Source organism: Melitaea cinxia, chromosome 26, assembly GCF_905220565.1.
Source record: "Melitaea cinxia chromosome 26, ilMelCinx1.1, whole genome shotgun sequence".
Taxonomy (NCBI): Eukaryota; Metazoa; Arthropoda; class Insecta; order Lepidoptera; family Nymphalidae; genus Melitaea; species Melitaea cinxia.
The window spans coordinates 5,046,863-5,070,343 of record NC_059419.1 but is presented as its reverse complement, the minus strand read 5'-3'; the positions used below and the strand labels follow the sequence as shown (position 1 = coordinate 5,070,343).

At 31.2% G+C, this 23,481-nt stretch overlaps 1 protein-coding gene across 1 annotated transcript in view; it reads right to left on the bottom strand.

Annotated features, from left to right (window-relative positions):
• LOC123666570 (IQ motif and SEC7 domain-containing protein 1) overlaps positions 1-23,481 on the bottom strand; it is a 90,550-nt gene that overhangs the window by 24,102 nt on the left and 42,967 nt on the right. The window contains exon 2 of the mRNA XM_045600677.1: positions 3,389-3,567. Coding sequence (XP_045456633.1) covers positions 3,389-3,567 — 179 coding nt within the window. The remainder of the gene's footprint in view (positions 1-3,388; positions 3,568-23,481) is intronic.

Here is a 23,481-nt window from a genome sequence, read left to right as displayed (position 1 = left end):
AAGAACTTTTGAGGTTATCATCATTATTTTTTTTAACATAATCTGCACTCAGAATATTATTCTAAATCCCGTATATCCTTCATAGTAACTATAAAATATAATTGTCAGGAAACATTTAAAAGTGCTTAATCAAAGTAAAGTAGTGTCCAAAAGTACTTTTGAATCGTTATTAAATGTATAAAGCCCTAGTAGAAAATGTATTACCCTACCCTACATACCTTTACCCTACTAGAATTTTTTTTGTACTGTCGAAGTTTTCATGCTTTACGCTGACGAAATCACTTACTATAATAATGTGCGTTGAATTTAATTATTATTTAAAAATTACTTAGTAACGAAGTACCTTTATAATTGATTTATAGAGTGTGTATAAATACTGGGTTTCTCTAAATGGTCATCAGTAGAATCGAGACGTGTTTTTCTTGATATATACGAACAATGTCTGGTATTCTATTAATAGTATGAATGCCTAACTAGTATATATAAATAGCTATAATTACGAAATAAAATATTCTTAATTGTATACAGATAATAAAGAAAAATAATAGAAATATTTGTATAACAAAATATATAACCGTAAAATGTTGACGTTATCACAAAAAGAGAATTTTCTTCCTGACAACATTTCAATAGTGTCTTAAGGTATTTTCATGTAGCTGTATTATCATAAATGTATAATAACATACGTCGTGACATAGTCGCAGAAACGGCAAAGCTCTTTAATAAATAAATAAAAAAAAAACCGTAGGGTAAAGGAACTAATTAAACGAGAGAAATATCAACAACTACTCCTACTTAATTATTCGTTCAGATTAATAATAAATTAATAAATAGCTTTCTTGTAGTTTACGCACGTTTTCTAATACTGACGGAGAACTTTAAAGAGGAACAATGAGAAGGAGACTTGAAAAGAATATTTTCAGCAGAGCGCAAAAGGCGTTCGTGTCAAGAACAATTAATACTTTCAAATAATACGAGTATACTTTAAATATTGTATTTTATAATCTTTTACTGTTTCTTTAGTTTAGATATTACATGACATTTTATGTAAGCGCTGTGTACTTCTATTTATAAGTAACGAGTTCACCATCAACTGTTTTTCTGAATATTTGAACTCTATATTTTTAGTAGCAAGTAAGTCCTTTATAAGAATAAATGAATATTAGCGGAGTTTATATATATCTATCATGAGTTCGACATTGTGTGGGAAGTCGTTTTTAAGTGTCGTTTTACGTGGGGATTAAATACTCGATAAAAATTTCACGAGCCCTAAGGCTTTTTTTATTATGGAAATATGCAGCAACGAGAGGTTTACTTGACGTCAAGTGATAAACGACACAAACTCTCTCCATATAGAAGAAGGATCGGAGCTTAATCCACCACGCTGCCGCACTGCGGGTTGGCGGGTTTATTTCCCTACTATGATTAACGATCACTATCAGGTCTATCTCCGAGGCACGGCGGGGAGACCGACAAGGACAGACATCCAAAATCGGGAAAAAATATTTGGACAAGTACAAATATCCATCTCACCGTGTTTAGGCACGGCACATGCACGACTACGCCAGAGTGGTAGATAATCTTGCTCAAAATATGGAGCAGTTGAAATGGGTAAGTACCTCAACCACACAGCAGATAACAGCCAAATAAAACTGCTAACAAGACTATTGTTATTTACTCGTGGTGACTAAGGTAGCCAGCGGAAGAACACTTTTTTAACCGACTTCAAAAAAGGAGGAGGTTACTCAATTTGACTCGAAATTCGATGTCCGGTTATCAGTGGGTCATTTAGAAGCCTAGCTACTTCTCGTTGGTTTTCGGTAAGAGTGAAGTACAGCTTTGGTTGAGTCAGGCCTAAACGAGGTGAGCGTAATTGTTTAAAGCGCTTTTCTACCGCTATAAAATATCACTGAAGACATATATAGCTCAACTAGCTTTGCCCCACGGTTTCGCGGTAAACATAGACACACACACACACAGAGACAAAAAAATTTAACTGTAAAAATTTAACCATACAATATTCTTGATAAAATATAGCGTTTTAATGTATTCATTTACAAAATCTTTTATTCCTTACATAATAAATCGCTTGTTTTTCCATATTCATAAACTGCGGTACATCGCTTTGTTATTATTTGAAGGGATCGATGACTCAAATAAGCGTAGGTATTACATTCTCTGTAAAAGGTAACGGACGATACAAAACTTTATCCGAACCTTTGAATATTTATCGTTTATTTATTAAAGTCTTTTTTATGTTAAAACCAAGCTTACTTTTACCGTAAATATTTTAGGAAAAATCGAATGGAAAATAAGCGAAGCAAACAGCACATCAATATTGGCACAAGTAACATTATTTACATTACTGGAGCATTCAATCAAATGTTTAGTAAATGTGGCACCCCGGAAGTTTATTAATGATATTACCCCGCCCGTTCTTAAGTCGATCTGTCACGGGAATGGGTATGTTATATCTTTGTAACTGTAGGAGGTAGAAACTTGAAGTGTTTCACATAGGTACGTATTAATGTAGCCGATATAACGATAAATGATATCAATAATATACAGTGAAACTTGTCCCCACATAACAAATGTCTTATTTATCAACAATATCTTACCGAATGATAATATATAACACTATTCTATAAAGATTAGAAACATAGCATAGCATTTTCCTTCAACTATTTATTCGAACATGTTATTGTTAATTATTGTTAATATAAATTCAGTAATAATTAAATACGAAAGTACATGCATGCATTTCTTTGGCCAGGCCACATTGGAAAGATATATATGAAAAATGTATCAATCGATGCAAATATTAATTATTAACTTTTGTTTCAAAAAAGGTAAATAAACAAAAAAGTTAATATCATCATGATACATTATATTGGAAACTATTTATAAATATAATCGTATCAAATATGTACTTTTACGCAAATATATTTGATAAAAGCTGTTTTATCAGATAATATTTACATGTTTAATGATTTATAATTCATAACTATATGGCATTTTCTAGATGATATCAGTTTTTCTATTTTTATCTTTGATATTGTAATATAAATAAGTTATTTGAAGTAAAAACATATAAAATATAGAAATTCAGGCAGACGTTGTGGCGTCCGACATGAAAAAATCTTATACGAGTAAGTAAGCTGTTTACAGGGTTGAGCTGAAATTCAACCTTATTTTAGCTAATACACGACTGCGCTCCGTATTATCAAAGCCGTTATCTAAACTAACTTTTAAGAGACAAAACATTTCTTTTTATTCCTACTGAGACTAAATTTGCAACGTAAAAAACCTTATTCAAGATCAAACCAGTATAAATAACCTTAAATACGAAACAGGAAAAAGCGTGAGTAATGTCTAGTTTTTAACCTACCAGGTAACGGTCTGTGAACAGCTGTGACGTATCGGTTGCCCTCCATGTAGCCCCGGTCAGGCTCCGACTGGTGGGCATGGTGGCCGCTGTGAATGCTGTGCTGGTGAGAATAGAACCCGTCGGGGGGATGTAGCGCCACCCCACCACCACCCTCCTCTTCGTCGACCTTCTGGGAGAAGCTGGGGACAAGAGAAAAATGCATTTAAATATAACTTATTTTGTGACTAAATTCATAGTTAATTTGGTGGTAAAAAAGGTAATGAGTGTGCAATAAATCCAGACAAACGTAGCATGGGCCGCTGGACCAACGACCGACGTAAGATCGCTGGTAGGGGCTGAGGACTGCGCGGATGAGATTCCAGTGTAGGGGTGCAGTTTTTAGAAAAAGAGTCATACACTTAAAAGTGTGCTAGCAGAATAATGCTCAAATGCACAAAATGCCAAAAATCGTCAATACTAATAATTAGAATAAATAAATTTATTCCTGTTCGGCTTAAAGGAAAAATCTGTGCGTTTTGAGGAATAATCCTAAGATACGAACGTATATACGGTAATCTACCGTGACGTAATTAAGCAGATTAGTCTTGAAAATCCTTCTTGAATTAATAGATTAATTGAGCAGTGGAAAACAAGTGGCTAGATCTTTAGTTATTATCATGTTTTTGCTGACAAAAATATACAGTTCAAAGAATTCAAAGAAAGAAATATGTTGCCATGTAAATCAGGTACAGTAAAGGCCGTACCAACTTATCGGTTGTCTCAATTTTACCCATCACTTACTAGTTGAAGACAATAAGAAAATAAACATTCATTCCAGTCCTTGAGGCCACATTCTGAATGTGATCATTTGTTTATCAAATATCAATGATCAAAGACAAAATTGTAAGGAGCATTTGTCTTTGATCATATCATGCTGACCATTCGGGGCTTTGTACTCAAAACGTGTCAACATTTCTAATACTAAGATTTTGCGATTCATTTATTATGTATTCGTCGTATCCAAAGCATCATTGGATTCCTAATATACATTTAATATTTTAAGTAATAAGTATGTTAATGTGTTTTTTAAAAAATGAATGCATCAGTCTTAAAAAGTTCAAAAAGCAAGTTTAGCACATGCAACGAGAGAATTACCTAGCAAAGTTTTGTTGCTTAAATATATCTTAGCTGTACTTTATAAAAACTGGAAGCTTAAAAGTTTTCAATTTTTGTTCTCGATACTTCCATTTTTCATTGAGAATATAATAAAATTGAAGATATATTTTAACTTCATAACTTTTCCACGTATTTTTTTATTCTTAAATAGGCAAAGGCTTTTTTTAATTTATAAAATAAACAACCTTCCTTTTGACCTTTACCACAGTTAAGTAAAAAAGGGCTTCTAAACAAATTTGGTTAGAAGCCCCATGATCCTGACGGGTACTAAGCTACTCGGTGTAGCCTCAATGTAGAACAGTTCGTACATGGTTGGATCAGACCAGTAACAGTCTCTCGCAGATAATCAACATAAAGTTAGGCATTTCAGGTGCGTTAATAAGTTTTCAACCCATCTTTATTTCTCATTTGCAGTATACTTCATCCCAGTGTAACATATTTTAGCCGGTGATCTGACCATTTTACACGGATATTTTTTTAAAGTTTATTTTGGCCTTATACATTTAATTCTAATCTAGTAAAAAGATCCTTTATTAAAGAGCCCGAGTATGCTAGTCTCCAGTTAACATAACGACTCACAGAGTGTCATTCCATAAGCAATATCTTGGCATCGAGTAGCTCTTTGACATGACGTGAGATAATTTGCATGGACAGCTTCCTAGATATTTCATTAGAATAGCTGTTCAGGTTTACCTCAAATAAATATTACATCATGTTTCCTAGACGTTCTGAACGAATTAATATTAAAACAATTTCTGAAAGAACACAATTAGCTTTTAAATTTTCAACTGATGGGCAAAGACGTCTTCATATAGGAGAAGGTTTTTCTCAAATTAAATTTACCAGGATATTTCAATATGGAATGGCAGATAATTTCCCTACCACGTGTAATAATTGCTATATGCTGCTTATAACAACAACCGTGACTGAGAACTTGGCGTATTTTTCGAAGTAGAGCAAGGAGACTTACATTGGCATACACACAGATATCAGACCAGAACGAATATTTGTACAAAATCAAATATCTGTCCAAATGGAGTTCGATCTCGTTACCGCTGATTAAAGGTATTTTCTTGGACCACTCCTCAAATATTAACACAAATTTCACACGATACCCTCTACCAATCTTATTCTTATTCAAAAATAAAAGTTACATGATAAAACAAAATAATGTTTGTTAAAATCGTTTAACTAATTTGTTTCTCCTTACAGTATTAGAATACAGTTAAAAGAATTTTAAAGGTTATATTTTTTTCCATAAAACTTCGTAATCAAACAACTCTTATATACTGTGCTGGATAGAAGTCTTCCCAAAGACACACCATTAAACTCAGTAATCGGCTCTCAATTTGCACCTTTTGTCATTAGAACATAATATTTTCATCACATTTCTCTTGTCTTGGACGAAGCTTGTAATGCTATTTCATTACCGTGACTCCATTAACGGAATATAGCAGTCAAGAAAGCATTAAATTCAAAATGAATGTAACTGCGACCTGATTTTATCGTTTTGATATAAAACATATTGCATCCAGCGAGTTTATCTCGTATGTAGGTTAGGTCAACTGGCTTTCAGATATTCCTTTAGGCTTCTTTTAGTCCCTCGTTACTACGGTAATGATATATTACGTAACCATATATCGGTAACGACATCTCCAGAATATTTAGATTTAATGAGTTCATATTTTTTTATGCGGGAGTGTACGAGAAAAGACGGATGTATGGATAGACGAATCTTTTTGTTTTCCATTAAAAGTTACTGAATCGATTGCAATAAATTTCATGGTATGGCTTTGTATGTATGTAGATGGAAATCTATAACATCTTATAAGATATTTCTGAATGTGTAATTCCCACGGGGTCAAAGTAACGAGAATAAAATCGCCAAAAGTGGCTGGTTATCTGTTTAATTTACTTTAAATAATTGAAATATTGTTCACTAACTCTTTAGGTGCATAGCATTCATTGCTTGCTTTTCTGCGCTCAAATGACATAATATTTTAAAGCCTATAACTTAAGTATATTATACTCGTATAAACTTCTCTACATATTGCTATCGAATTTCTATAATAATAAATAAAATTGAAGTACATCTGTTTGTACTATTAAAATAGGCGCTTTTTACTATATGCATATGTATGTGTCTGTCTGTCTGTTTATTCCGGCTAATCTTTGAAACGGCTGGACCGATTTTGACGGGACTTTCACTGACAGATAGCGGATGTAGTAAGGAGTAACTTAGGCTACTTGTATTTTAGAGATTTATTTATTTTATGCTGTGTGGTTACGGCATCAAATAATATAGCCACCCCCTCTGTTCCCGTGGGTGTCGTAAGAGGCGACTGAGGGATAACACAGTTCCACTACTACCTTGCAACTTAAAAAGCTGACCGATGGCGGGGTAACCATTCAACTGCTGGCTTTGAAATACACAGGCCGAAGACGGCCAGTAGCGTCTTCGATGCGACAAAGCCAGCGCTGCGGTCACAAACCCGCCTGCCCAGCGTGGTGACTATGGGTAAAACACGTGAGTTCACGCCATTTTTGGCGCGAAGTTGTGGAGGCCTATGTCCAGTAGTGGACTGCGAAAGGCCGCTGTGATGATGTGATGATTTATTTTATAACTCTACGAACTGAACAATAACTTTTTTGTTAAATTACACGTGGACTAAGTCGCGGGCACAGCTAGTTTACAATAAGTATTAAAAGTTTATACCATAGATAAAGCACACAAACAGCTCTAAAATTCCTTAAATATAACATAAATACTCTTTTAAAAGAAGCAATGTATTGACGCTTCTGTCTGTACAGATTTTGGCCGCTATTGATATTGCCTGAACGCGTGTATCTTTCCTCACTATATTTTCCTATGCCATCGAGCTCGAGATGAATTGTAAGCATATTTTAGTGCTTAAACATCTTTTTGGGGCATTCACAATTTTTTTTTAATTAATATTCTGTCTACGTTTTCAATTTATAAGTAACATCTAGTTATATTATTCTTAGTGTATGTCTAAACACAAATGTAGCAAAGTTTTTAAAGTTAAAATCTTTTTTCATCAATTACATTTATTGATCATTTATTTTTTTTATTTAAATTCTTTATTGTACAAAAAATACACTAATACAAGTGTGTACAAAAGGCGGGCATAATTATTATATTGATCAAAACATACTCAATGAGCGCGTATATATAATAAATAATCAAACAACTCTTATATATTTATTATTATATATATAGATAAGAACATTTTATATTAATTTCAACGTAAAATAGATCAAGGTAACATTTATTACTTGTCGTAATATTCGTAACATTACAGAGAAAATTTTAAAATATTTAAAACCTCATTGCCTCCACTGGCGACGCGAGGGCCGTATTATTTTTCACTTAGAGAATTGGAATTGCAATTGAAGAGGAAAATGCTGCTGGCATTCTTGAAAGCATTCCACGCAGACATGATTTATACAAGAACCTATTTTAGACGTACGAACATTTAATTTTCTATTCATTCACTATCTACATGGAATAATTATTATCCTTAAGCAAATTTTAAAATTTAACCATTTTTTTAACACATAAACATTTTTAACTAACATAATACAATATACAACACAGACCATAGAATATACTTATACTACTCCGTGATATATAACCTCATATAATTTTTATTGTAAACAAAAAACCATCCATTATCACATCACCAATCATCACAATTTTGATATTATTAATGTTCGCAAATACGAAAAATAAAGCTATATCAGCTTTTACAATTTAATATAACAAAAGAACCTTTTATTACGAAGTCAATGAAAAATTTATCAAGCTGTTCAGAAATCATTTTTTACTCATTTAATTTAAACAAGCGTATAGCAATTGTTACAAGTTGACATTTATTTCTCGACGGGAAGCGATAAGGTTGAAAATGTAATTTCAGGAGATATATAAACTAGAAATACCGGTTTACTGCAAGACTTTGGTGGAAATAATTACTGAGTATTTTGCGACTTCATTTGAAGACAATGTTTTTGATTACGCCGATAATCCGCCGCTGAGTCAAGGACATGAATGTTTTATTTATACGTTAAGAATTATTTTCTCGTTATAAATCGTTTTATTGAGCTGAAGTATATGTTAATGACGAACGAAATTTTATTAAAATAAATTATCTGCTGACGAGGAAAATGAGAACACAACCAAAATACACACTCATTATTTTAAAATATTGTCCAAACCAGAAAATAGCTTTAAAAGATTGCAAAAATAAAAAAAGGAATTGTGTTAACATTAATATTATGCATTCATCAAAATATTATATTCAAACATTAAAAAAGATTATTATTAATAGTATTAATAATTTCGTAACTTGTATAAAAATGCAACCATATTTTGTAACCCACAAACTTGCAGGCGTGAATATTTTAAAATGCACATATATCATAACACGCATCTTACGTGTAATACATAATCCCCGACCTACTGAGACTTTATTGCATGTCAGTAACGTATATCAATTTAGGGCGACCCATTTTTCTTTACACTCTGACGACGTTTCAGAGAAAAATACTCCTTGTATTTTACTCCTATGTTTAATTTCATACTGAATGTGAATAAGTCTTTGAAGGACTGTAAAATATTCTACTGCTTGATTGGACATATATATATATATATATATATATATATATATATATATATATATATATATATATATATATATATATTAATAAGATCCAGCAAAAAGCGCCAGATATACATACATGTTGCTTCGATTGAAATTGAATGATAATGAGTAAAAAGTAATTATCTCTTACCTACTATTTCAAATATAAAAAACGAACAAAAAAAAAATTAAACGAAAATAATATAAAATAAAATAAAAATTATAATAAAAATAATTGTACGATTATTGTGAAAACAGATATCAAAGACACGTAGACAAATTTTAATGAATTAGTAAAGTTAATATTAATGTCACCAAATGAAAAAAGATATTTTCATAAAATATACGAGTATGTATAACATTTTGCGGTACGAACAGCTTTGTTATAGTAATTAAATTAGTGAAGTGTATAAAATAAGAATTTTTACGCTTTAATCGATTTTTTACAGATTCTTACCTTTCGACATATGGTAGGCAACAGTGATACATCTGGTCTACGGACTTAAGCAATGTATTATTTCACACCGAAAAATTATAATAAGGTGCGAAGTGCCAACACAATGTCGGAAATTGAGTAGCAAAGTAATTCTACTAATTAGTACTTAAGAAAATTGGTATATAGAGATTGGTGAGTAGCTGAATAGTAATAGATAGTACCAAGGTTAGTTTGAGATTACTTAATTTAACAGTATTTACATACACATCTATAATAGCTGATTGAAAGCAATAATCCTTACTTATTTAATATTAATATAAACAAATAAGTTTAAATTTTGCGCTTAAATATAACATAATAAATAAAACTTACTACAGCGGTTTAGTAGCAGTTGTCAAGGTTACAGCCTTTATAAAGTGTCTTGGTAACAATTTTTGAACATAAGGTACCATTAGGTACCTACTAAAGAGGATATGCATATTTCTGAGGTAATAATTTAAGGTGATAGAAAATCCATTGTTCACCCTGCTTGTTGTGAGTTATTAACGATCATCACCTAACAGTTAACATATGATAATGGGTCAGCACTTTGTCCGTCAGACCGTAAATTACCGTAAGTCAAGAACGGTTTGCTTCGATACCATGCAATTATAAATACATATTTAAGTTCTTGTAATCACTCAACACAAATAACAGTATCTATGATTTATTTATGACCAAGCACGTGGATTACAAGAATAAAAAATATATTTTAATAGCGTTTATTAAACAATTATTTGCAAAATATTTTTAGCATTCTCTAAGTAAACTTCAAGGAACAGTTAATCAGTAAAATTTAGATATGTATATATTTATTTGGACAACTATAATTAACCAAAGTGATATAAACTATAGGTACTAAGAACACAATTCAAAAAAACAATTTGTTTTTAATTATACAAACAAGACATATGTATACATAGAAAGAACACGGTAACAGTAATTGTCATATCTGGACACATCGCAATTCAACACAACTAAAACCCCTAAACATCTTGTATGATATAAAAATCTAGAAAATTATTTCCTACATTAACTCTACATTACCACAAAAGCTGAATCAAATAATCAAAATGAACAGAACTCAATAATTACGTGAAATTTATCTACCGAATCGCGAACCTACCTCCCAACTATTAACGAATATGGCTTGCAATTGTTGTTTCATTCATTCGAGGTAGCCGACGCGGAACGACGCGTTTCCTTGACAATGACCACGGGCTGTCGACCGACCATCATGTGTAAAACCAATAAAACACGGGTTAGACTTAAAATACGGAATTGCTTTATCAATTCATATTTATTTAATTTAATCGTTTGTCTAATATTGTTAATAATAAATCATAATTTAGAATGACCAACAATAAATTTTGCAGCAGCAGCCGAACTCACATTTGCTGATTAGAATTAGCATAGCATAGAAGCACGGGTGACTTCAGCAATTTTACGTAAGATGGAGAAAAACAGCCAAAACAAATTTAAAGTCCATTAATATCCCAAGTTTGCTACAGTATTCTAGACAACATCAGTAAAAATTAAAAATCTCGAACATAAAATATCACATCTACTTGTTATTTCAAAGTTTATTAAAATTGTAATCTTGAGCATTACACTTGCCACGACATACGAGTGGTAACTGTTAGAGATTAAGAAAAACATGTTTTGTCGAAGAAAATTTAAGATATTCTGTTCCACGGTTATAGAACAAACAGAGCGTCACAAGTAAAATATTTGTTTACTTTGAAACCTCAAGATTTTATTACGAAAAGATATCTAGGATGGTACTTGACATTTCATTTCGTATTACGTCAGGTGTGATAACAAATAGCAGCTTTACATATTTCATGTGGCTTTACTAACTATACGACCACAGGGAGTAATGAGACATGAGGAGGCGTTATCACTAGAGATATCTTGTTTCACCGTTCCAGGAAATAGATTCCTTATAGCAAAAGACCTTAAAGCTATATTCCCTTGTCAGGTTAATATTTTGCTACCGTAAATACAGCCTATTTCCAACATGGAAGGTTTACAAGCTTAGCTAAGACTTCACCTTGCAGTTTGCAACAGCAAACTTTGAACTAAACGTTTCGTAACAAGTTTATACCTTGTATTTGTAGAATTGCCTTCATGGTACCAAGATTAAAAGAAATTATAAACTTTCTTAGCGAGCTGCCTTTTACTACATTTATACTTTACGAAGAAGGTAATACGAAAGTGAATTTAGTTTTTATAAAAAACCATTAATGGTGTTCAGGTTTTTTGATTACAAAAAATACCGATATCAAACACGTGTGCCACTTACGTTTTCCGTGTTTGCATTACCCACCTGCACTTGCGATTTACAAGATAGAAGAGAAGAGATACTTGTGATAAGTTTTCTGTACCCAAAAGTATTAATCGAACCCATTTTCTCACAATCGTATTCCTCGTCTGTGAGGGATTTATCTTTTAAAAGTACATAAGTGAACACATGAAATTTTATGGATTATCAAACAATAGGACTGATATAAGTGTAAGTTACAAGACTACAGAGAAATGGAGAGAAAGAGAGACAACATATTAGAATAGAAAAACAATACATATAAACGTGTTTTTTGATATTTCTAATTTAATATTAATAAATAACTATGTTACAAGACATAAGTATGATAAACAATTGTTTGAATAAAACTCTTTTTATGGCAATCTTCTACGCAATAAATTTGCTAATATTTAAACTAAAATCGGTAATTTAAAAATTATTTAGAACGTTGATTGGAAAATAGATACAAATAACCCATTATTATTAATCTTTGCCCAATAATTAATTTTACATTAGAACAAGTCACAGAACTAAGATTAATAATAAACATTATTATAGATATCTAAGGAACGCGTATAGAAATTGTAGAATCGTGTATTTAGCATCGCGAATATCAAACGATAGTCACGACTTTATAGAAAGTTCGTGAAAACCACCGCAGACTACAATTTGAATATAATACCAGATCTTTGATATCTACGAAGATATTATAGTCTTTAAATGAAATAGAACGTAACGGCGTAGATATAATTATGTCAGGAACAAGTTGAGTTTCTTAATAAATGAACTGTCATACTAATAGTATAGGTAAAGGACGAGGGACAAGGCGATTACCTTTAAGGATTCCGGGGTCGACCGCACATTGGTGTGGCGACTGGCGTCTTATAAACAAACGTGGATGTGAGATAATTTATACTTATATTATAAAGTTGAAGAGTTTGTTTGTTTGTTTGTTTGTTTGTTTATTTGTTTGAACGTGCTAATCTAAGGAAATACAACAATCTCACAATAACACGAAATCAATACAGTTCCAGTTCCAATATGTAATATTTTGGTACTCTTGACCAAATCGAGCTTTCAATTGAATTGAAATTGGAATCGAATTTACGATCGGTATCCGGTGTAACTATTATAATTAAAAATAAAAAGAAAATAAAATGTAACTTATGAAATTTTATGTTTTTTAAATTATAATGTGTCTCCAATAATTAATTATTATCTATTATATTGTAATTCCTTAAATTAAACCTAAAACTGTTTTTTTAAGCATAAAAACGCAAGATATATTATACATTCTGGGATAATGTGTGTTGTTGTTAAAAAAAAGTTCACGACTGGTGCAATTTTGAGACTTCTAAATTTCAAATTATCTCAATTACGTATTTTCTTAATTTATTTTTATAATTAACTTATCTTCTTTCTTTATTTACTTCTGTGATAATTTCTGCAATTTTACCAGTGTTAAGCTTAAATTAAAACAAAATATATTAGAGACTTAAATACTGTGACTTTTGTTTAAATATTAGAAACATAAATACTGTGATTTATATTTAAATATTAGAGATATAAATACTGTGATTTATATTTAAAAATTGCTACCTTAGGTTAAAAGAGGATAAGTATTTAATTCTATTTTAATAAATACTGTGATTGTGATATTGTTCATAATATAAAAATACACAGAGTTAATATGTTAAAAATAAGCGCCAGTCACGCCAATCTTAATAAAAAAAAAACACTTTAAGATACACAATCGAACACTAAAAAGTTAACTTTATTGAAATAATAAATTCGATCCCAAACACGATTTCCAAGTCGATAGGTCAACGTCAAAATATTGTCAAGAGTGCAAAAAATGTATAAGATCGAGAAATCCCAATTTCTATTAGTTACATAAAATTCCACTGTAATTGAGTCAAGTCGTGCGCTAGTGTAGTGTTCAAGAGTACTGATTGACAAGTTCTCGATGCCAATCCTAAATTTCAAATAGGATTGAGTTTCAAGAGTAAGCCTGCTGGTCCGATTTTAAAAATTCTTTCAATATTAGGATAGCCCATTTATTGAAGAAGATTATAGACTATATATCATCACGCTAAGACCAATAGAAGCGGAGCACCAATGAAGAATGTTATAAAATCGGGGTTTCTTTTTCCTTTTCAGAGCGTCTCCAGCTAACCCAAAGTAAATTCCATGTGGACGAAGTCGCGGACAGAAGGCTAGTTTATGTAATAAAGAACATGTTCCATTAATGTTGCCAATCATTATATATTTTTATAAGATTTAAAGAAAATTGCTCAAAATACTTTTGTTAAATATTACAAGATAAAACTCAAAAATCAAATAACAATGGACGAATTTTAATTAAAGTTAAAAACGAGTATTATTTTTGTTATTAACAAAAACCACAATATTAATATAAAAGATATAGGTAATTATAGTTCCATTTTAGAACCAGAACTGAAAAAGACACATAATTAATGAAACGAAATGTATTCGAATGGTAATATATATTTATGAGCTCCCTCAATTACGTCGAACATACAAACTCAACCCACTCTTGGTATAGTTCATTGAGTATAGCCTTCAAATACACGTGACAGAACGCCCACTTGAAATATGACCTAGCTAACCCGAAATTGAAAAGCTAACCTGATACATAAGTCAAATATAAATTCTATTGCACGGAATTCAAAGTAAAATTTATATTTGAATGGAACTGGAAAATTTATACTAAGTAATGTATTATGTCGGAATTTTCACTGAAAATATTTGCTGAAGTATGGCGTTGAAAATGTTCGTTATTTCCTAAACTCCTTTTGTTTTAAATTGAATTATGTTTAAAACAATGTGAAACGTTCGTTTTATGGAAAATCAAGATGAATATAGATGAGAATGGAGATCAAGTAGTGAGAAATAAATAATATTTGAACTAAAATAGTCAGCTGTCTTTTTAAATTTCCACCCAACTGTGTCTTAGAAAAGGTCATTATGGTATTTAAATTTCACAGAAGGGTATTTAATTATTCAGATACAAAATTCACGTTTACCTGTACACATTTTAGGATATCGCACCTGGAAAAAAAAGGTGAAGATGTTTATCCGCAACCTTACAATAAAGCGTTGCGTTGATTTTAGGCTATAAATGCTTTTGCATAACAAAAGAATGTAGTTAGTAATAAAACGTTTATATTCTATCAAAAACATATATCAGAACATCTTATTGTATATTTTTTCGAAACTTTATAAGTAGATAAGGAAGCGTATTTGTTTCATAAATTAATAATAATAATAATAAAGCCCTTTATTCTGGGATTAAAAATAATGTACGCGTTTGCATCATTTATAACTTATATAATGTCTCTAATCACAGTGTGCCTCTTGGCATGGGCCTCCTCTAATAATCTCCACTGTGGCCTGTCCTGAGTTACCCGTCTCCACCTTGGGCCAGCTGTCATTTTGAGGTCATCCTCCCATCTTATTCACTGTCTTCCACGGCATATGTTTCATAAATTACATTTACGTAAATATAATGATAAACAAGACAGTTTACATTATCTTATTAAATCTTGGACAGCATCATAAAGATTTAGTTTACTCCCATTTACCGTTTCGATCTTTATATATTTGCATCCTATTCAAGTTTACTCAGAAGATCAAATGAACGCGCCTCAGTTTATTGCCACATTAGTTTCATTACGATTAGAATGCAAGACTTAGTTCTAAATTAACCACTTGTTTCTATGTTTAATTAATGTTTATAATCTACTTCCAGTTTGCATAATTTTTAGCTCTTTCGTCAACATCGTAATTAACTTCAGAATCGGAATTTAATATTATAAATACGGAATTAAATAAGGATTTCTGTTATTTATTCTGTACAATTTTCTACACTTTTGCTGCTTATTAGTTTACTCTTTAGTGATACGTAATTGTTTCTCAAATAATCTGTTTAATATGCTATAGTGCAAAATGAAAATCTCTGTTAACAACGAGTTTTTATGACTCACTTGACTCCGCACGATACAGTTTGCCAATTAATATGTAACACTTATGATCGTTGGACCAGCGCCAAAATAGAACCTTGCGGTATGCCTAGCGTTGAAAATTCGATGTTACAGTTTTTAAGCCGCATTTATGCTGCTCCAGAATTTTTAACTTAACCACACTAATAAATCTTGTAAGTTACAAAATATTATCGTTTTTTCATAGGAAACATTTTAAAGTCTTACTCAAAATCTTATTTAATATTGCTTAGATTAACAAATGGCTACTAAATTTTATTTAACATTTGATAAATAGGGTAGTAAGGAGATACTGTCTAGAGACAAACTTCACCCATCGCTTAATGGATGAAAATTATTTATATTTATTTCAGTATATTAAAAAAATCGCGAAAGGGTTACTTGAAGCACCTGGCCAGGCTATATTTAATTCAAAATTGAAAAAGTATCCTTACTTAAAAATGCACCTACATGTACAAAGAATAAATTTAATAACTATCGACAATATGAAGCCTGTAGAAAATGCAAACGTTGGGTTGTCTATTATTTTCTGGCATAACTACTGGGTGACAGGTAAAAGCAGTTATATTCGTATTTAATATATTATATTGTTCAGTAACTTCCGCCCCTGGGTTTTTAAAAAAAAAATTTTTACATCAATATGAGCGGTGTTTTATTGCGAATACGATGATACGTGGTTGTCTGCTAAGTCTAGTTTGAATGACGGTTGCTGAACATAATATAGCATGGCCAGGAATTTTCCCGCCAGCTTTATCGCGATTTATCTTTAAGACACTAAATAACATAATTATTTAATTTTTATTAATTAAAGCAAATGTATGAAGATCACGTCTAGTTCGTTTCTAAGACTACCTCGTAAATGTGAATTTCGAATTCTTTTTTTACCGCGAGGCAGCTGCAATTAAAGCGATTTTAGGTCACGTTGGGGATGTTTCATTAAAATACTGGAACATTAAAAAATTTAACTTTTAAAAAAATTGCAGGAATAAAAATTATGATTCCGTTTTAAATGTAACGAGTAACCTTTTCAAAGTACTTGTTAGGATATTTTCTTAAAATATAAATGATTATTTAATGCTACCAAAAAGTATTCAATTAAGGATCACCATCATGCTTTTTGAAAGTTCGCAATTTCCGAAGTTTATTTAGGGCAGCAGCTAAGTATCGCGATTGCAGTTTATTTTTCAAATGGAGCGAGACATCCCCTCCATTGTTAGTAGGGGGTGGGCCTCTATTCAGTTGCAAAGACTTGATTAATACGGATGAATGCACCCGCTTGGTGCAGGAACGACCTAGTTTCGGTAGAAAAAATAGTCGGTTATTAAACTTTGCCCACGTTTGTGAGAGTGAGATTGCCTGGTATGACAAAATGGGTTGCGGCTTTCGTTTTTAACGATTTCATTCTAGTCCACGAAAGGGAATTGCTTTTCTAGAATTGCGATAACTGGACTTTCATTTGCAATGGTTTTTTTTAATCAACTCACAGTGATTGGTTGGTACTGTTTCCATGCTAAATAAATCTATTGTAAAATAAAATACGCACTGTCATTCCTGTCTTTTGCTAATTAATATATAAACGATAAATACATTTTTTATTGTTGAAAATATTAATAAATAGTTAAGTACGAAAGCAAAACTAAATTTGCTGTATTATTTTTAAAACATGGTTAACCTTTTGAACTAAGCAACAACATTTTCCATTTTCATTGTAGTTTTTTTTTTTTTTTAATTAAAACACAAAGCGTACATTTATATCGATAAACTTACCCGTAATCAGGCTTTTGACAGAACCACGACCTTGTTAGCTTTGCAGCCTCAAGGAGAACTCCACCAATATCACTGATCCTCATGCCAGGACAACAGCATCCATCGCTGTCACCATCACCCACTAACACGATACGAGACTCTGACTTCGCCACTTTGAAATATTAATTTATTTCAAGCACTTATTTTTAATTTTATCATTATTTAACACTATAAGGTCAGAACTTTACACGGCAGTTCTTAAAACGTTCGACATTGATTTTATCAAATCCAGTTGATAAAAGCGACTATAATAGAAAACATAATTATATTAAGTAACTTAAGTTATCACTTAAACAGTTTTAATGATAGAACGAACCTAGGCCAGTGTAAAAATAGAATTTAGCTTCTCACTAACATTCCGATCCAATTTTTATAAATATATATTTAATATTCAATTCTTATTTATAAGGTTGACCTGGTTGACAAACGTTTTAATTCAATCCATTACGTATTAATTAATATAATGACGATTTCAATCAGCCTAATTGTTTGACATGAAGTTCACGTAATAACATCGTAGTTTTCCGTATTTCGATCGATAAAAATGATCCATTACGACCAAAACAAGACAGAGACAAACGAGAATAACACTTTGCATCACAATTGATTGATACGAAGGCATTGAATTTATTACAGAAGATGTAAAATAAAATATATTTGAAAGAAAATAAGTCTTAAAAAGAAAGTAAAACAACAATAAGGTACCTATCTAGTAATAAAAGTGAAAATATTATCAGTACTAATAGAAGAAAGTACAATGAATCAGCTGGACGCATTAGATATACATTACCATATAAATACAGCAATCAAGAAGCCGATGTCATCAATCACAGACATCACAACATATCAAGTATCCGTGACTAGTTCGATGTATTGACCGACTTTGTAACGACGTGATGATGGGAAGAATATTGTGACGTTGTGAGTAAGTACAATGAAACAAGAACTAAATGTTCGAGAAATAAACGAAAGGTATAACATGTAATAAAATTTCAAATCTCAAGTTTCGATCAGTGAAGTAATTATCACTCAATGAAGTAATTATAATTGAAGAGATTTGCATCTTATTATTATCATTACTGACATTTAGTAATTTAAAGTTGTTTGATAATACCTTTATTATTAAAACAATATTCAGAAGGAACGTCATGAGGACCTTTTCGTAAAACTTTGGTCGTTTAGTATTTATAATCCAGAAACTAAAAATATATGAATACCTGGTGAGTGATTGTTATCATTTTTAAATATTAACTATTAAAAATTATGCTTAACCAAAAAAGGTTTCAATCTTTATTTCTAAGCCACGACAAAGGACAAGGCATACATGAATTCAAACCACATAATTATGTCACCTTAGATCGTACAGAATGATGATGTCATGTCAATGTCAAGAACACTAATATAAAAATGATGAAAATGCTGCTTCATGCAAATAAAAGATGTTGTATGAAGGCGATGTTTAATTATGGTTAAAATTATTATTATTATTATATAAATTATCAGTTAAAACTAATTTCTTTCAAACGCGTGACATTAATAAAAATTATGTGACAGTATAAATCGTATAATATTTCTTAGCGAGATAATCTTTCAATGTCATCATTCACACGAAGGTTCCGATTACCGGGTATTAAATGTCTCTTCTGAACTAATTATGAGCGAATATTAATAAAAACTTGACGTTTCAAGATATGCAGTAGCCATTTTAGAAAATAAATAAATAAACGAAACCTAACGCTTAAACAGATTAAAAAGTAATTTCTGATTTACCGCCAAAAGTAACTTGGGACGTGTAATGACAAATTAAATTAATTAAGTAGTCTTGGCGCCTTAAGGTTTTATAACATGATAGTGACGTCGTGAACGATCTTTTCCGCAATTTCCGTAAATTGGTACAACAGTAGCTTACTATAGATAGGCACTATGAATGATAAAATGAAATGAAATCGAAATCAATTAAATTGATATTATCGACCCAAGCCGCATCATAACCGTCAAATCCATCAAAATCAACACTAATAATAGCATTATTTCATAACTTGCACGTATAGTGATTTTTTATTATTATATAAGCTTCATATAGTACACAATTGAAAGTAATTAACAATAATAATGTAGCAGTAGGTAAATAGTTTCGTAACTTTGTATACACTATTAGTATTATTTTACCAGTTTCCGATATAGTGATGAGACTGGCTTTAAAAGAGGTAACACTTGACAGATAACATAGAGTTGATGATGAAGAAAAAAAATAAATCAAATATTTTTATCTGTTGGATATCGTTATGTTTCAGATAGCTTTATCAGCTAGCATCGAAACATGTTCTTAGCGCTTAAAGTTGGACTTGTACTTAATTAGAATTATATCAGTTACGTTCTCAGCTAATTATATTCGAGTGTTTTGGGTCAATATTCTTGTCAGTCAATAATAGTGAAACGAGGAAGTGTTAATTTTTTGTCAAGGTCGCTAAGCAGCGTACGGAAAAGGTGTTATATATTTTAGAATAACAGTTCACATTAATTTATAACTTGTTTTGCATTAAATGGTTTGTCAGGAAAGCTATCAAAGATAACGTAAAGCTGATTTCATAGGAGCAGAGCAGTGACCATTAGGCCCGGCGTCCACCAAAGCGGAGACGAGAGTTGCGCTGCGGAACTTGCAGGCTTTTCCACCAAGAAAGCGGAGAGATGTAAGCTGTGCGTGGCGGAGATGAGCTGTGAAGAGCTCGAAATCAGTCAAGTGCTGTCTACGAAAGGAAGACGGCGTGTCGTTATAAAAGTTATATATTAATTTACTCGAGGAAAAGGAATTAAGAGGTTGAAGAAAGACAATAAATATATATAGGAAACATAGCGCGGTTACCGCCGGGCCGTTCGACTACACACATCTCCGAGCTGCCGCGCCGCTTGCGCGCTTGGTCCTTTTTCACCGAAGCGGAGAGATGTGGAAATAAGGAAATTTTAGGTTATTATCTTTCATGACTTCTACCTATCGTAATGCACTGCTCCACACTGGGCATTCGGGTGGGTGACCACAGGGCTGGCTTTGTCGCACCGAAGACGCTGTTGCCCGTCTTCGGCCTTTGTATTTCAAACCCAGCAGTTGGATGGTTATCCTGCCATCGGTCGGCTTTTTAAGTTCCAAGGTGGTAGTGGAACTGTATTATTCCTTAGTCGCCTCTTACGACACCCACGGGTAGAGAGAACCTGGCTATATTCTTTACTGCCGTAGTCACACAGCTATTATCTTTAGGTTTGTCAAAACATCTGTGGTTTTATTACTTGTATTAATATTAACATATTTTTTTTAAAATGATAGTTTAATGTCTTTTACAATTTGTTTATATAAATAGAATATAAAACATACATCAATACCACAGTAGTATAGTCAGTGCCTATTGAACGATTTTGCAAGCAATGATTAATTCCATAGGTCTATAAACGACCTTCTCAATTAACCAAGGTTTTATCTACATGCAGTCTAAGTTATGATAGGAAGCAGTTACTAAAATTGAATAAATAATATAGCATTTTTTTTCTTTCTTAACAACTGATGTACTTGAATATGAAATTTAGCAATATTATTATAAAATAATTTCGTGTACATTGTCGAAGTTATGATGAAAGTTTCTAAAAATTAATATACAAATAATTTAATACGCTTTTGAAATATCCGAATAATATACCAGAATGTTGAAAGTTATTTTGAAATTTTTAAGGTTAAGCATTACAATAACAGTCATTAAACACCTATAATAATATTTACTAAACAAATTGAATATTCAATTAACATTTCATGAAAAGCTAATTTTAAAAATACAAGATACGACTACAAATAAACTTTTCATCTATTTTCTATTTTTGGTGCTCACTGAACTACATAAAGCTGATTGGATTCAGTAGTGATTTTATCATGTATTAAATTCTAACCGGACGAAAAATGAAAGTAGGCACAACGATGTTTATTCAAATCATACCCAAACTCCGTATACAGATACAAATTATTTAACAAAACTGCAAGAGAGCATCTTCAGAGCGTAGCTATATTACAAGTTAGAAAAATTTTAACCAAAACATCTGACAATGAGCATTGTTAGTTTATTCATTAAAAAAATCGATATTTTCACTTATCGCAATCAATCGCCTATTGTTTATGACTTGGAACACGGGTAACCGACCACGGTAATACTGGCCGGAGATGTCGCCGCCTTACACTGTCTGAGTCCAATGAATATTAAACTCAATAACCATTGTAGTACGACATAAATTCTACTAACAACATAACAACGTTTTTCCTTTTAATCCTACAAGGGAACATGATCAGTAATTACATTACCAATAAAACATATATTGCCGTGTTGATATTGAATCGACAATTAATAAATTTTGTTTCGCAATGTAAATAAAGTTACAACGAAAGGTTATTGCCAATCTCGTGATTTAATCATTCTTTTCGGAAATAAAATAAAAATTCATATTTAATGTTCGTAACGTTTCGGAGGAGTATGTTAAACTAACACATTGTGACACGAGAATTTTATATCAACTGAATATAATCTAATATAGGTATAAAATTCTCGTGTTAGTTAGTTAAACTCTTCCGAAACGGCTTGACCGATTCTCATGAAATTTTGTGTGCATATTGGGTAGGTCTGAGAATCGAACAACATCTATTTTTCATCCCCCTAATGTTAAGGGTAGTCCACCCCTATTTTTTTTTAATTTTTAGATAAATTATTTTTTCTTTATTTTATTATGATTCGGCATTGAAAAATATATACCACCCTAAATTATCACCCTTCTACCACCAACCCCTATTTTTAAATAGCGTTTAGCGGCAAGACAAAGTTTGCCGAGTCAGCTAGTATATATATATATATATATATATATATATATATATATATATATATATATATATATATATATATATATATATATAATAAGATAATATTATTTAATAACGTATAAAATCCGTACAAATTTGTTGTTCATAGAGTTGAAAGTAGTCTCGTCACTAGTTGAGTATGTTGTTCTAGAGTAGCTGAGAATTAGTTGTACTCGTAGTAGTGAATGGTTTATTAGGCATTGGAAGAAAAACTTTCTTTGCTAATAATTTTATTTTGATCTCATTAGGCTTTCACTTAATACTTTTATTACATTCATCTATTTAATTTTATTAGATAGAGATAAAATTCAGAGTCATTCGCGAATCGTAAATAAATCCGACTCGTACTTGATTAAATATTATTTTAAGTCCAACGCAAAGGTCAAATTGGAGTCGAATGGACCATGATCTCGATAAACATCGTTAAAATGTGAAATTGTTAATTAATTGACTATTAATTTGAAATTAATTTGATATTAAATGTTATGTAATTAAAACAAGAGCTATAATACCGGAATTATCATTCTAGTAAATTCGAAAATCAATTATCAATAATGTTATATAAATGACGTGTATGTGTTTGTACGTAAATATACATTTTTAGTCATTTATACATTGTAACAAGTTTTACAGATTAAATACAATTATATAAAGACTGTTTTAGGTATCTTTATAAATCAATCAAGAAGATCTCAGACTAGAAGAGTCATTCATTAACAATAATATAAAGTTATGTCTTTATGTAGTGACTGTCTGTGTTTCTGTCTGTGTGTACAATATGATC